Raw genomic sequence first — 12,122 nt, 5'->3', positions numbered from 1 at the left:
GGGCGGCCGGCGCCCGCACCCTGCTCAGCCTAGCGCGAGACCTCGGACCCAGCCGCTCCCCGCGGCCCCACCCGGCTGCCGCCCCTCGTCCTCTCCCCTCCTCCCTCGGCCAGAGAATGGGGGCGCCTGGCCAAGGTGGGGGCTCGGGAGGGGAGGGCAGGGGAGGGCAGGGGCTTCCCCAGCCCTGCAGACGGCGGCGGGGAGAGACTGCTCTGGCATCTGAGAGTCTGAAGTTAATTATTTGTCATGGGAAAGGAGGGGGGGGGGACGGAGCTTGCTGTGGGAGCCGACTTGGAGCCTCTGCGTCCCTCCCCGCAGGGGGCCGGCGGGAAGGGGGGGGGGCTGCAGGGAAAGGGCGGGGGAGGCCCGAAGGGGAGCTGGGAGGGAGGACAGTCCCCAGGAGCAGGCGGGCTTTGCCACCTTCAGAAGAAGGCCTTCGGGAAAGCGTCCGGGTCCTCACGCGAGGCTGCCCCAGGAGCCGCGCGCCCCGGGTCTCTAACTGCGCTGCTGAAGCAGGACCAGAGGAGCCAGCTGGGGTGCAGCCCCTGGGCAGGGGAGCCCGCCGGGAGCCCGCTTGGCGGAGGGGTTCAGATTCGGAGACCCCGCCTTGGGGCGCCCCCCTGTGGATGGGGAGGAAGGCGGGCGCAAGCGCTGGGCCAGGGCAGCACGGGGCTCCTGGTGACAGGATACCCTGCGTGCGTGGGGAGCTGGGGTGCTGAGCACTCCCGTGGCGGTGGAAAGAGGGGCCCGCCGGTGAGGGGTCCCATTTGAACTTGCCCCCCGCCCTCCATTTACAAAGGCCCTGCTGGGAGAGGGCTGTAGCCAGCTGGGAGGAGACCAGAGTAGGGGTGGCTCAGAGACTGATGGGTTTGGGGCGGGTGCACAAGAGGGGCTGCACATTTCTTGCTTAGGTAAGTGGGTCGGTGGGACGGCATTAATCAAGCCAAGGAGCTGGGGCAAAGCAGGTTTTGGACTAGAGTGCCCTCTCCCGGTGGCGGGGGCGGGACTGGCGGGGAGGAGGGGGACGTTGTTTCCCTGGCTCGGGCAGTGTCCTTGAGAAGCCCTCCACCCACCCCAGGCTGGCCCTGCTGAGCTGCCCTGGGAAGGCCAGTCCTCTCCTGGGCCTCCGGCTGTCACCTCCTCCTCAGGGCCCTCTGCTGCCCCCCACTGCTGCCCATCCCACCCGGATGTCTGTGGGAAGAGCCCCCGGGGGTCCGCCGGCCCCGCCCCCACTGTGCTTTCCTAGCTCAGGAGAGCAGGATGGAGGTGAGAAGGTGAGGTCGACCTTTCTCCAGCCCCAGGCTTGAGCTCGGATGCCCTCCCTTCTCCCATGCAGCGTGTCCGGAACCAGGGACAGGCTGTCTTCCCAGGGCCTGGATGCTGGAAGCTCGTGGAGGCTTTGCCTACACTCCCCCAAATCCTTCAGGAAATGCAGTCAGGTCTCCAGTTCTAGAGCCACTTACTCCCCATGTGGAGCCCCAGGCCCATGGCCACAGGCCTAGGAAACAGTGGTCAGGCTGGAGGTGGACAGGGGGTAGGGGCTGCCCTTCCCTGAGCCCCTCCTCCCAGAGTGGTGCCCTTTCTGACAGGTGCAGGGTGGGCATGGGGTTACCCACACAGAAGTCGCTGCCTTAGGCTTCCTGCACGTCAGCCTGTGCTGGCTTTTGGGCCCTCCCAGCAGGACATGTCAGGGACGTGTCAGGTTCCTAGGCCACTGTTGGCCCAGGGGGATGGATGATCCTAGTCTTCTTCTTTTTTTTTTTTTTTGTCATCTTTTTGAGACAAAAACCCAGACTATGTTCCCTTCCCTGGATGGAGGCGCACAACATGACTCTCCCCTGCTTGGTTCACAGAACTAGCCCTTGCCCTCTGGGGGATTCTTGTGCCCTTCAGGTGGGGCTGTCCTCAGGGAGCCGCCTGGGCTCGCTGACATCCATGACTACCAGCTCCAGGCACCTGCCCACTCCTCAGTCCCTGTTGGGAGCCCCCAGAAACAGCGGCACCCGTTGGAGGAACGGCTGGGGCAGCTGGAGGCTGAGGTGACCAAGCTCAGCGAGCAGGTAACCTGGATGCAAGGCTGGATGTTTGGGGTGGGGTAGGCTTTTCCATACTGGGAGGAGAAGAGAGGGTGGGGGGGTCTGGGGACGCTAAAATAATTTCATTTTAAAAGCACACAGAGAAGGTCTCATCTGAACAGTCCTTAACATCTGTTTTTGGCCAGGCGTGGTATTGCATGCCTATAATCCCAGCAGTCAGGAGGCTGAGGCAGGAGGATTACCATGAGTTTGAGACCAGCCTGGGCCACATAGTGAGTTCAAGGCCAGCCTGAGTGAGACCCTATCTCAAAAAACAAAAAAACCCCAACAACATCCCTTCTTTCATGAGTGAAGAATTTTTGGGTGTTTGTTATGTCAATCTGGATTTCGGTCCCCTTTCACAAAGGAGCACCTACTCTGTACAGGGCACTGAGTGGGGACAGGTCCCCTTTCTGCCCAAGGATGGACCTGTGCTCTTTGAGAACTATTTGAAGTGGATGTGGGTGGGGGAGACCCACCTGTTCTGTGGAGCTGTCAAACTCCCTTCTCATCCTGCCTCAGTTTTTGTACCTCACGAATCCACAGGAAATGGTAGGGAAGGCTGAGCTATAGCCCCAACTCTTCCCCAGAACAAGGACCTGCAGGCCAGGGTGAGGCGGCTGGAGACCTGTGAGTGCCGCCCCATCTCTGCCCAGTGCTGGGGGCTGGGGCGCGCCTGGCCTGAGGGTGCTCGCTGGGAGCTGGACACCTGTACCACCTGCATCTGCCAGAACGGGGAGGCGCGCTGTGGCCCTCAGCCCGACCTGCCCCACTGCCAGGGTTCGTACCACCCCATCACCCGCTGGGCCACTTCAGGGCCTGGAGATGACATTGGGGCCTGAATGCCACACTGTCTACTCCTCAGGCTGCAGCCACAATGGTCAGGTCTATGGCGACGGGGAGACCTTCTCCCCAGACGCCTGCACCACCTGCCGCTGCCTGGTGAGTTCCCATGACCCACCGGGTATCCCACACCTGCCTCTCTCTCCTCCCTCCAGCTACCTGTCACTAAGAGCTGTGATTAGATTTTTTTTTTTTGGTACCAGGAATCGAACTCAGGACCTTGAACCTGCCAGGCAGGCACTGTGTCGCTGAGCTATAGCCCCAGCCCTGTTGTTAGATCTTGAATGATGGGTTCTGCCTGCCCTTCCCCTCAACCTTGAGGGGCTCCACTCTCTGAAGTGCACCTCTACCTCCAGAGGCCCCAAGCCCCTTGATCTGGCCCTGGCAAATAGTGGTGTGGAGAGCAGAGGATGTAGGTGCTGTCTTCTTCCCCCTAGCCCTCACCTGTGTGACCAGCGCCGTCCCCTCACCACGCGCCCTCTGCTACCTCACACTCCCCGTCTGCCTGCTGTCTGTCACTTGCCTCCACAGCCTTTTCTTCTGGCTTTTTCTTTCTTACTCCTCCATTAGAAAGCCCTTGGTTCTCTTCCCAGGATCTCTCCATTCTGGGGAAGTTCCTGGCACCTGGAAAAGAGGGTTCCCCGGGGGTCAAGGGCTTCAGGAAGGATGGGGTGGGATGGGACACCTCTTTTCTGCCCTTGGGCTAGGGTAGCCCAACGCATCTGCTGCTTCTGGACAAATCCCTGCCTGGGGTTCAGAAGGCCCTGCAGTTACCCTAGCCTGCTTCCACAGGAAGGGGGCATCACCTGCATGCAGAAGCCATGCCCAGGAGCACCCTGCCCTGAGCCAGAAGCGTGCTGCCCGCACTGCGATCCAGGTCAGCCTACTACAGGCCCGGCTCCCCCTCTCGCTCATGCTCTAGGGGACCTGAGAGTGGGGGAGTGGGAGAACGCGGTGACCCTGCTGGGGGAGTGCAGAGCCGACGCTGGAGCCAGCAAATGCAGACCCTGGCCTGCAACCGAGTCAGAGTTTATCAGAGCCCTCAGGGAGCATCTGGTCTAGTTGAGAAGCTAAATTTACAGCTAATGGAACACAAGATTTAAGATCCAAAGAACAGATTAAGAGATGCAGAAAGCAGTACATACTTTGCCAAGGAAGGAATGGGAGGGAGGGCATGGGGCGCCCATCTGAGTAGTTGGTCAATCAGGGAGGTCTTTATAGGCCAGGGGTCATTTGAGCTGGATCTTCAAGGGAAGGTGAGATTTCTCCAGGAGGAGGAGTACTGCAGGTCCCTGTGTGCACGGGAACCAGGCACGGAGAAGTATGTTCCCGGAACCAGTCCGGGAAGGCTGGTGGAAACAAGCTGTTAGAAGTCTACAGTTGGGCTTCTGTGGGCAGTAGGGAACGATTGAAGGCCGAAGAGCCAGAGTGTGGCACAGTCAATAGAATATTTAGGAATATTCAGCTGACATGGGCTGGATGCAGAGAGACCAGCTGGGGGGCTTTACAGCCATTGTCTCGGCCAGGAGCCAGGGATGGTAGGTGGCTGTAAGGGGAAGTGTTTCTGTGTTTAGTTTTGTTTTGTTTTGTTTTTGAGACAGGGTCTTGCTGTGCAGTTCAGGCTGGCCTTGAGCTCACTTTGTAGCCCAGGCTGGCCTCGAACTCACAGTGATCCTCCTGCCTCAGCCTGCTGAGTGCTGGGATCACAGGCGTGCGCCACCACGCCTGGCCAAGGGGAGGTGTTTCTAAACAATGGGCAGGAGTTAGTGACTGGCTGGAGTAATGGTGGCCTTTAATTAAAAAAAAATAAAGACACTCCTTCAAGACACTTTACTCCCACCTATTATAAAACAAATACATTGAGGAGCCAGGCGTAGTGGTGCATGCCTGTAATCCCAGCACTCGGGAGGCTGGGGCCGGAGAATTGGCACAATTTTGAGGCCAGCCTGGGCTACATAGTGAGTTCAAGGCCAGCCTCAACTACATAGAGAGACCCTGTCTCCATCAATCAATCAATCAATCAATCATAAATATTTACATTAGAGAGTTGACTGTCACATGCTGGAAAGCTGTAATATATACATATATTTTTTTTTCTTTTTTTTTTTTTCTTTTTGAGACAGGGTCTTGCTATGCAGTTCAGGCTGGCCTTGAGCTTACTCTGTAGCCCAGGCTGGTCTCAAACTCACAATGATCCTCCTGCCTCAGCCTCTCGAGTGCTGGATTACAGGCATGGGCCACCATGCCCGGCTGGAATAAATATAAAACTCTCTGATAGCTGGATCCTGAGTGGTGCCACTGTGATGTGGCACCCAGCGCTCTGGGTCTGGTTTTGCAGGTTGCCCTGAGGGCCACAGGTCAGGGGAAACATGGCATCCAGAGCCCTGTGTCATCTGCACCTGCCAGGTAAGAGAATGAGGGCCTGGCCCCAGCTACCACCTGTGTCTGCGGCCCCAGGCCTGCTGATACCCATCCTAATCTGGAGCCAGACCCGGCTGCTGCCTCCACCTGGGGCTGAGGCCTGGAGCCTGCTAGGCTGCAAGACCCCCGGAGTACGTGGCTCGGGCAGTGGGGAGGAAGCGAGGTGGGGCTCAATGTCTGCCCTGCAGGCAGGGACCGTGCGGTGCCAGGGGCCCTCATGCTCCGAGCTCAACTGTCCAGAGAGCTACACCCCACCGGGGGAGTGCTGCCCCGTCTGCCGGCCAGGTGACCTCCCTCTCTGCCCGCCCCTCATTGCCTTAGCCTCACAGGGTCCAGTTCCCACTTGGGGTCATGCCGTCCCTTGGGATGCTCACCCCTGCCCTCTAGTGACCCACCTGGCACCCTGGCCCCCTCCCCAGGCTGTGAGCATGAAGGGCGGCTTTATGAAGAGGGGGCCGGCTTCCTGTCCATCTCCAACCCTTGTCTCCAGTGTTCCTGCCTGGTGAGTCCTCTGCCACCACCGCCGAGGCCCCAGGCTGGGCCCTGCCAGCCACTCTTTCAGGCGTTTGTAGTACGCCTTGTGAGAGCTGGTGCCAGGGAGGCCCTCGCTCCATCACTGCCTGGCTCCAGCCCGCCCTGCTCCTCTGGGAGACCTGAGGGCAGCTACAGCTATTGGTGTGTTACAGAGGAGCCTGGTTCGCTGTGTGCCTGTGAAGTGCCCACCCAGTCCCTGCCCTGAGCCAGTTCTGAGGCCTGGGCACTGCTGTCCAGCCTGCCAAGGTGAGAGCCGCTGACCCTTCCCTCATGGAGTCCCTGGCAGACGCTCATGCCATTTCTTCACCTCCACAGCCCATCCCGGTGGCCTCTGATTTGGCTTGGGGATGGGGGAGTAATGCCAGTCCAAGCCGGCTCTGGAGCTGCAATGCCTCAGCTCAAATTCTGCCATTGTCACTTAGTGGTTGTGTGACTCTAAGTCACTCTGTGCCTCCATTTCCCCATTTCTCAGATGCCCATAGTGGTATTCTAGACCTCACCACGCGGGTAATAAATGACCATTATCACCAGTTTTCAGCACCCCAGCACCAAGGATGAGGGGAGTGCCCTCAGGCATGATGACCACTAGAGGGTGACCCTGAGTCACACCAATGCAAGAAACAAATGTCACAGTCAGGAATAAAAGCAGGGGCCAGCTACTGAGAAAACTCAGAAGACCACTAAGTCCAGCTGGGCCCAGGAGGGAAACAACTCCAGAGGCAGCTGGTGCCAAGGACCCCCTTAAGATAAAGAGCAGTTAGCTGGGTGATGGGTCAAAGAAGGCGGAGGACATTCCAGGAAGAGGGAGCAATGTGAGTGAGGGCTTGGACCTGACCTTCGGAGGGGTTTATGTTACGGGCGCAGTGCAAGTAGCTATGAATGGCCAAACCCTCAAGGGAGAGGCGTGGAGCACGTGTGTGGACGCACACACACACACACACACACACACACACACCCGTAGCTGGGCAGCTGGACGTGGCGGTGCCGTGGAGGAAGGGGCACTGTCTGCCATTGGGGGCTTCACTCTGCCTAGGCAGAGGCTTAGCCTGGTCTGGTGAAGGCATCCTGGGAGCCTTGGGCCACCTCCCACTGGGCCTCCTCTGTACCCAGCCTCAGGCTGCACAGAAGGTGGCATTCACAGGGACCATGGCCAAGAGTGGACCGCAGCCGGGGACCCTTGCCGGATCTGCCAATGCCTGGTGAGTCCCGTCGCTAACCCACCCTGCCCTTGGGTTCTCTGGATTCACAGCCTCGTTCCGGTGAGCGCATCTGTGGGCCCTGGGAGGGGGCAGGGATGGAGAGGACAGAATCCTGGATGCCGTGAGCACCAGGCCTGGCGTGCTCAGCTGGGCACACTCTGAGTCCCGGGGTTCGCAGGAGCTTTGTGATCCTGACTCAAAGGAGGGGAAGCGACAGAGCAGGATACCACAGCAGCAAAAGCTGCAGGGAGCTTGTCTTGGGACATCCACTTGGGTGGCACCGCTACGTGTGGCCACTGAATGTGTGCGTAAGTGTGCGGTCACACCAATTTCAAAGACTTAGAACAAAGGGATGTAAAATATCTTATTGATATCCTGCATTGATTACTGTACATGTTGAAATAATATTTTGGATATACTGGGCAAATAGACTGTATTGCTAAAACGTTTTTGTGGGATTAAACCCAGGGCCTCACACATGCTAGGTAATCACTCAACCACTGAGCTACATCCCCAGTACTTTTAAAAATTTTACTTTGAGACAGAATCTGGCTGCTAAACTGCCAACGCTGGCCTCAGTTTCCGAAGTAGCTGAGATTACAGGCGTGAACTATTACACCATGTTCTGCTTTAGTTTACTTTTATGTTTTTTTTTTTTTTTTTTTAATGTGGCAGGTGGTACACACCTATAATACAGCACTTGGGAAGCTGAGGCAGGAGAATTGTGAGTCTGAGGGTAGCATGAGCTACATAACAAGTTCTAGGCTAGTTTGGATTACATAGTGAGACCCTGACTAAAAAAAAAAAAATCCCAAACTTGGGTGTGGGAGAATTTAACAGCTTGCACTAAGCTTTCCACTTAGCTTATACTCTAACAGCTTTTAGAGACCCTCTCTTGGGTTGGGGACCCACCGATTCACCATCGGACACACATCTTAGTGGCTTGCCATACTTTGCTCTTGGGTAGAACGGATCTAGAGCAATGTCGTGGAAGGGGTGGTGCTTGCCTAGGCCTTAATGGATGGGTTGGGTTTGAGGAGGGGAAGGTGGGAGAAGATACTGTGGGAGCAGTGAAGAAAGGGCAGGAAGCCAGGGACCCGAAGGCCTTCCTATCAGGCAGGTGAGTGTTGTGGAGCTTCCTGACAGCCTGATAAAGACTAAGACTCTTGTGAAGGCCACTGGGATGCCCAGCTCCCATGCCCTTCCTGTTCACATGACACACCCGTGAGAAGAGTCACTGGGTGCCCTGGCAAGGCTGGAGGCAGAGAGCCCAAGCGTGCAGATGTGAACTCAAGGAATGGTATCTGGGGGGAACAGGCTGGGGGAGGGGAGCAGCTATCATGTTAAGTACCAGCTGCAAAGGTGGGCGTCACACTGACACCTCCCTTCGTCTCATTCCCATCGCAAGCCTCGGAGGATAGGACTATTGTCCATCTTTCCAGATAGGCAGCCTGAGTCACAGAGCGCTTGCGTAACATGCTGGGTTTTACATCGGTGCACTATTAGTTTCCTAGGGTTGCTGTAACAGGACAACAGACTGAGTGGTGTAAACAGCAGAAATGTGATCTCAGTCCAAAGTCAATGTACGGCAGGGTTGGCACCTTCCGAGGGCTGTGCAGGAGAATCTGCTCTGTGCCTTTCCCAGCTAGGGGTGGGGGCAGTCTTGCTGGCATTGCTAGGCTCTCTGTGCGGGGTCTAAGGTTAGTTAGTTAAAAGTACACCAGTCGTGCTGGATTAGGGACGCACCTGCTCTAGTGTGACCTCGTCTCAACTAACTACATCTGCAGCAGACTTATTTCCATATAAGGTCATATTCTGAGGTGCCAGGGGCCAGGACTTTAACATAACTAGGGGGGTGCAATTCGCCCATAACATCCAGTGCCCAGAAGGATAGGACTGCAATGCTCTTTCTGCCATCTACCGAAACCCTGACAGCCCCTCCCCTGTCATCCCCACCAGGAGGGCCACATCCAGTGCCGCCAGCGAGAGTGTGCCAGCCTCTGCCCATACCCTGCCCGGCCCCTCCCAGGCACCTGCTGCCCGGTGTGCGATGGTGAGTCAGTGGCTGGAACAGAGCCCCAGTTGACTGCTGGCCCAGCCCGAGTTTCCCATAAAGGCCAGCAGTGAGCCGGCGAGGCCCCTGAGGACCGCCTGTGCTCCTCTTCCCAACAGGCTGTTTCCTAAACGGGCGGGAGCACCGCAGCGGGGAGCCTGTGGGCTCCGGGGATCCCTGCTCACGCTGCCGCTGTGCTGTGAGTGTGGCTGCCTGGCAGGGCCGGCCTGGCTTCTGGGCCTGCCTGCCGCCCACTGACCACGCCCTGTTGGCAGAACGGGAGCGTCCAGTGTGAGCCTCTGCCCTGCCCACCTGTGCCCTGCAGACACCCAGGCAGGATCTCTGGGCAGTGCTGCCCGGTGTGCGGTGGTGAGTAGAAGCTGTGACTGCTGGCGAGGGGCAGGCCCTGGCTGCAGGGCGCCTCTGGGCGGTGAAGGGCTTGGCCTCCTTGCACCTAAGCTGCTGTCCCCACAGGCGAGTCCGCGCCTCCCCTTCTCAGGGAAAAGTAGGGACTGGCGGGAGCTGTGCTTCTGTGGTGTGAGGAGGGGCTGGGGGCCTCAGGTGCCAGCCCTGCTCCCCCAGCCACCTGTCCTCCCATCCAGGCTGCGAGTACCAGGGACACCAGTATCAGAGCCAGGAGACCTTCAGCCTCCAGGAGAGCGGCCGCTGTGTCCGCTGCTCGTGCCAGGTGGGCAGTCCCACCGTCTCCCGCCCAGCCTGTCTGCTCCTTCAGGGCCTCTCACCCGGCCTCCCTCCTAGGCTGGCGAGGTCTCCTGTGAGGAGCAGGAGTGCCCAGTTGCCCCCTGTGCCCCTTCCGGCTCTGGCCCGAGGCTCTGCCCAGGTGGGTGCTGCCCAGGTGGGTGTATGGGAGGAGGCTGTTCCCTTGCAGTAAGGAAGAGAGTTTAAGGGGCTCAGAGGGCCCAGGAGAATGGCACACTGGGGACCCTGAGGGCTGGAAAAGACAGCATGGGTGGTGAGTGTTCCGGTTGCCATGGTGACAGCCCCTCATCACTGCAGCCTGTGTGCTGGATGGAGAGGAGTTTGCTGAGGGGGTCCGGTGGCAGCCCGATGGTCAGCCCTGTATGGCCTGCTCCTGCCAAGATGGGGTGCCCGTCTGTGGGCCTGTGCTCTGCTCCCCACCCCCCTGCCAGCACCCCAGCCAGCCACCCGGTGAGCGCCCCGGCCCCACCCTGGCTTTCTTCCCCTGCTTCACCCTGCCCGCCTGACCGGCCTGCCCCACCCAGGTGCCTGCTGCCCCAGCTGTGAGAGCTGCACCTACCATGGCCGCGTGTACGCCAACGGGCAGAACTTCACGGACACGGACAGCCCTTGCCACACGTGCCACTGCGAGGTACAGCACCTGCCTGGCTTGCCACTGCCTTGCGAGCCCTCCTGGGGCTGCCGCAAGCCTGTCCCTGCTCTCAGGACGGGACTGCGAGGTGTTCTGTGGTCGACTGCCCTCCCACCACCTGTGCCAGGCCCCAGAGTCCACCCGGCCAGTGCTGCCCCAGGTGTCCAGGTACAGCTCACTTCTAACAGGCCTGTGGGCAGGTCAGATACCTTCAAAATCAACACCTTTCTGCATTGGTTTTGGTCCCACACCACGAAGAATTCTCTGGTGCTCACGGGTTGTGGGTGGGAAGAGAGGAGAGGTTTGCTGTCCCTTTCCTCCTGCCCTGCATTTCCTCCTCCAAGGCCTCACCTCTCAGGTACACTCACTCTCACCTGTGTGACCCAGGTTCACAACCATGTCTGCATCTGTATGTAGGGGAGTGGGTGCTTGGGTGCAGGGGACACAATTCCTGCCCACGTGGAGAGCCTGTGCTAGGGTGGCTGTCACAAGCCAGGGCACACAGGCATAAGCTCTTCACCTCTGCACCCTCAGAGACACATCTGCCTGCGGGGGGCAGGGCCAAAATGCATACACACACACACACACACATACACACACACACACACACACACACACGCACACGCACGCGCACGTGAATGCTCTGAGCAATAGGGTCTGCATGCACTGCACACAACCCTCTCCCTCCAGGGACTCAGCTTCCAAGCCAGCACCTCTTGGTGGCTCTGGACTTCCCTGAAAAAGGGGCTGTGGCAGGGCGTGGTGGCGCATGCCTGTAATCCCAGCACTCTGGAGGCTGAGTCAGGAGGATCCTTGCTAGTTCGAGGCCAGCCTGGGCTACAAAGTGAACTCAAGGCCAGCCTGAACTGCATAGTGAGACCCTGTCTCAAAAAAAAACCAAAAATAACAAAAAAAAAGTTGTTTTGTGTCTGGGGATTTAGCTCAGTGGTACAGCGCCTTCCTGGCAAGCGCAAGGTCGTGAGTTCGATTCCCGGTACCGGGGAAAAAAACAAAAAAAAAAACCCCAAAACAAGGGGCTGTCACCCGCTGTCACCATTTTCCCCCATTCCCACTCCACTGCCCAGACTGCATCCTGGAGAAGCAGGTGTTTATGGATGGCCAGCACTTCTCCCACCCTGGAGACCCTTGCCAAGAGTGCTACTGTCAGGAAGGCCACGCGCACTGCCAGCCTCGCGCCTGCCCCCGGGCTCCCTGCACCCACCCGCGGCCCGGGACCTGCTGCCACAGCGACTGCAGCGGTGAGGCGGGGAGGGTTCTCCTTCGCACAGGCCACAGGGGTCTCCCTCGGGCCTAGAGCTGCCGCCTCCCCCAGGCTGCGCCTTTGGCGGGAAAGAGTACTCCAACGGAGCGGACTTCCCCCATCCCTCGGACCCCTGCCGCCTGTGTCGCTGTCTGGTGAATGCGTCCTGGAGGAGGCCAGGGTTGGGGCGGGACTTGGGGAGGCCGGGAGAGGCCACTGGGTGGGGTGCGAGGGCGGCGATCTCCGGCCTCGTCTCTCTAACCCGGCCTGGCCTCGTCCCTCTGCCCCTTCCACAGAGCGGCAACGTGCAGTGCCTGGCCCGCCGCTGCCCGCCTCCGCCCTGTCCCGAGCCGGTGCTGCCCCCCGGAGGCTGCTGCCCGCAGTG

At 59.0% G+C, this 12,122-nt stretch overlaps 1 protein-coding gene across 1 annotated transcript in view; it reads left to right on the top strand.

Moving 5' to 3' along the window:
* Nucleotides 1–12,122, top strand: part of Kcp (kielin/chordin-like protein) — a gene marked incomplete in the record, with an annotated part of 56,846 nt that overhangs the window by 26,102 nt on the left and 18,622 nt on the right. The window contains 20 exon segments of the mRNA XM_013503259.1: nt 1,149–1,274; nt 1,860–2,060; nt 2,666–2,855; nt 2,941–3,017; nt 3,711–3,795; nt 5,257–5,324; nt 5,528–5,624; nt 5,759–5,841; nt 6,026–6,119; nt 6,984–7,072; nt 9,032–9,125; nt 9,245–9,324; nt 9,401–9,494; nt 9,728–9,813; nt 9,885–9,966; nt 10,143–10,295; nt 10,370–10,476; nt 10,551–10,644; nt 11,562–11,735; nt 11,810–12,122. Coding sequence (XP_013358713.1) covers nt 1,149–1,274; nt 1,860–2,060; nt 2,666–2,855; nt 2,941–3,017; nt 3,711–3,795; nt 5,257–5,324; nt 5,528–5,624; nt 5,759–5,841; nt 6,026–6,119; nt 6,984–7,072; nt 9,032–9,125; nt 9,245–9,324; nt 9,401–9,494; nt 9,728–9,813; nt 9,885–9,966; nt 10,143–10,295; nt 10,370–10,476; nt 10,551–10,644; nt 11,562–11,735; nt 11,810–12,122 — 2,387 coding nt within the window.

This window comes from Chinchilla lanigera, unplaced genomic scaffold, assembly GCF_000276665.1.
Source record: "Chinchilla lanigera isolate Chin_1 unplaced genomic scaffold, ChiLan1.0 scaffold00078, whole genome shotgun sequence".
Classification (NCBI taxonomy): Eukaryota; Metazoa; Chordata; class Mammalia; order Rodentia; family Chinchillidae; genus Chinchilla; species Chinchilla lanigera.
This window is presented reverse-complemented; position numbering and strand designations above follow the sequence as displayed.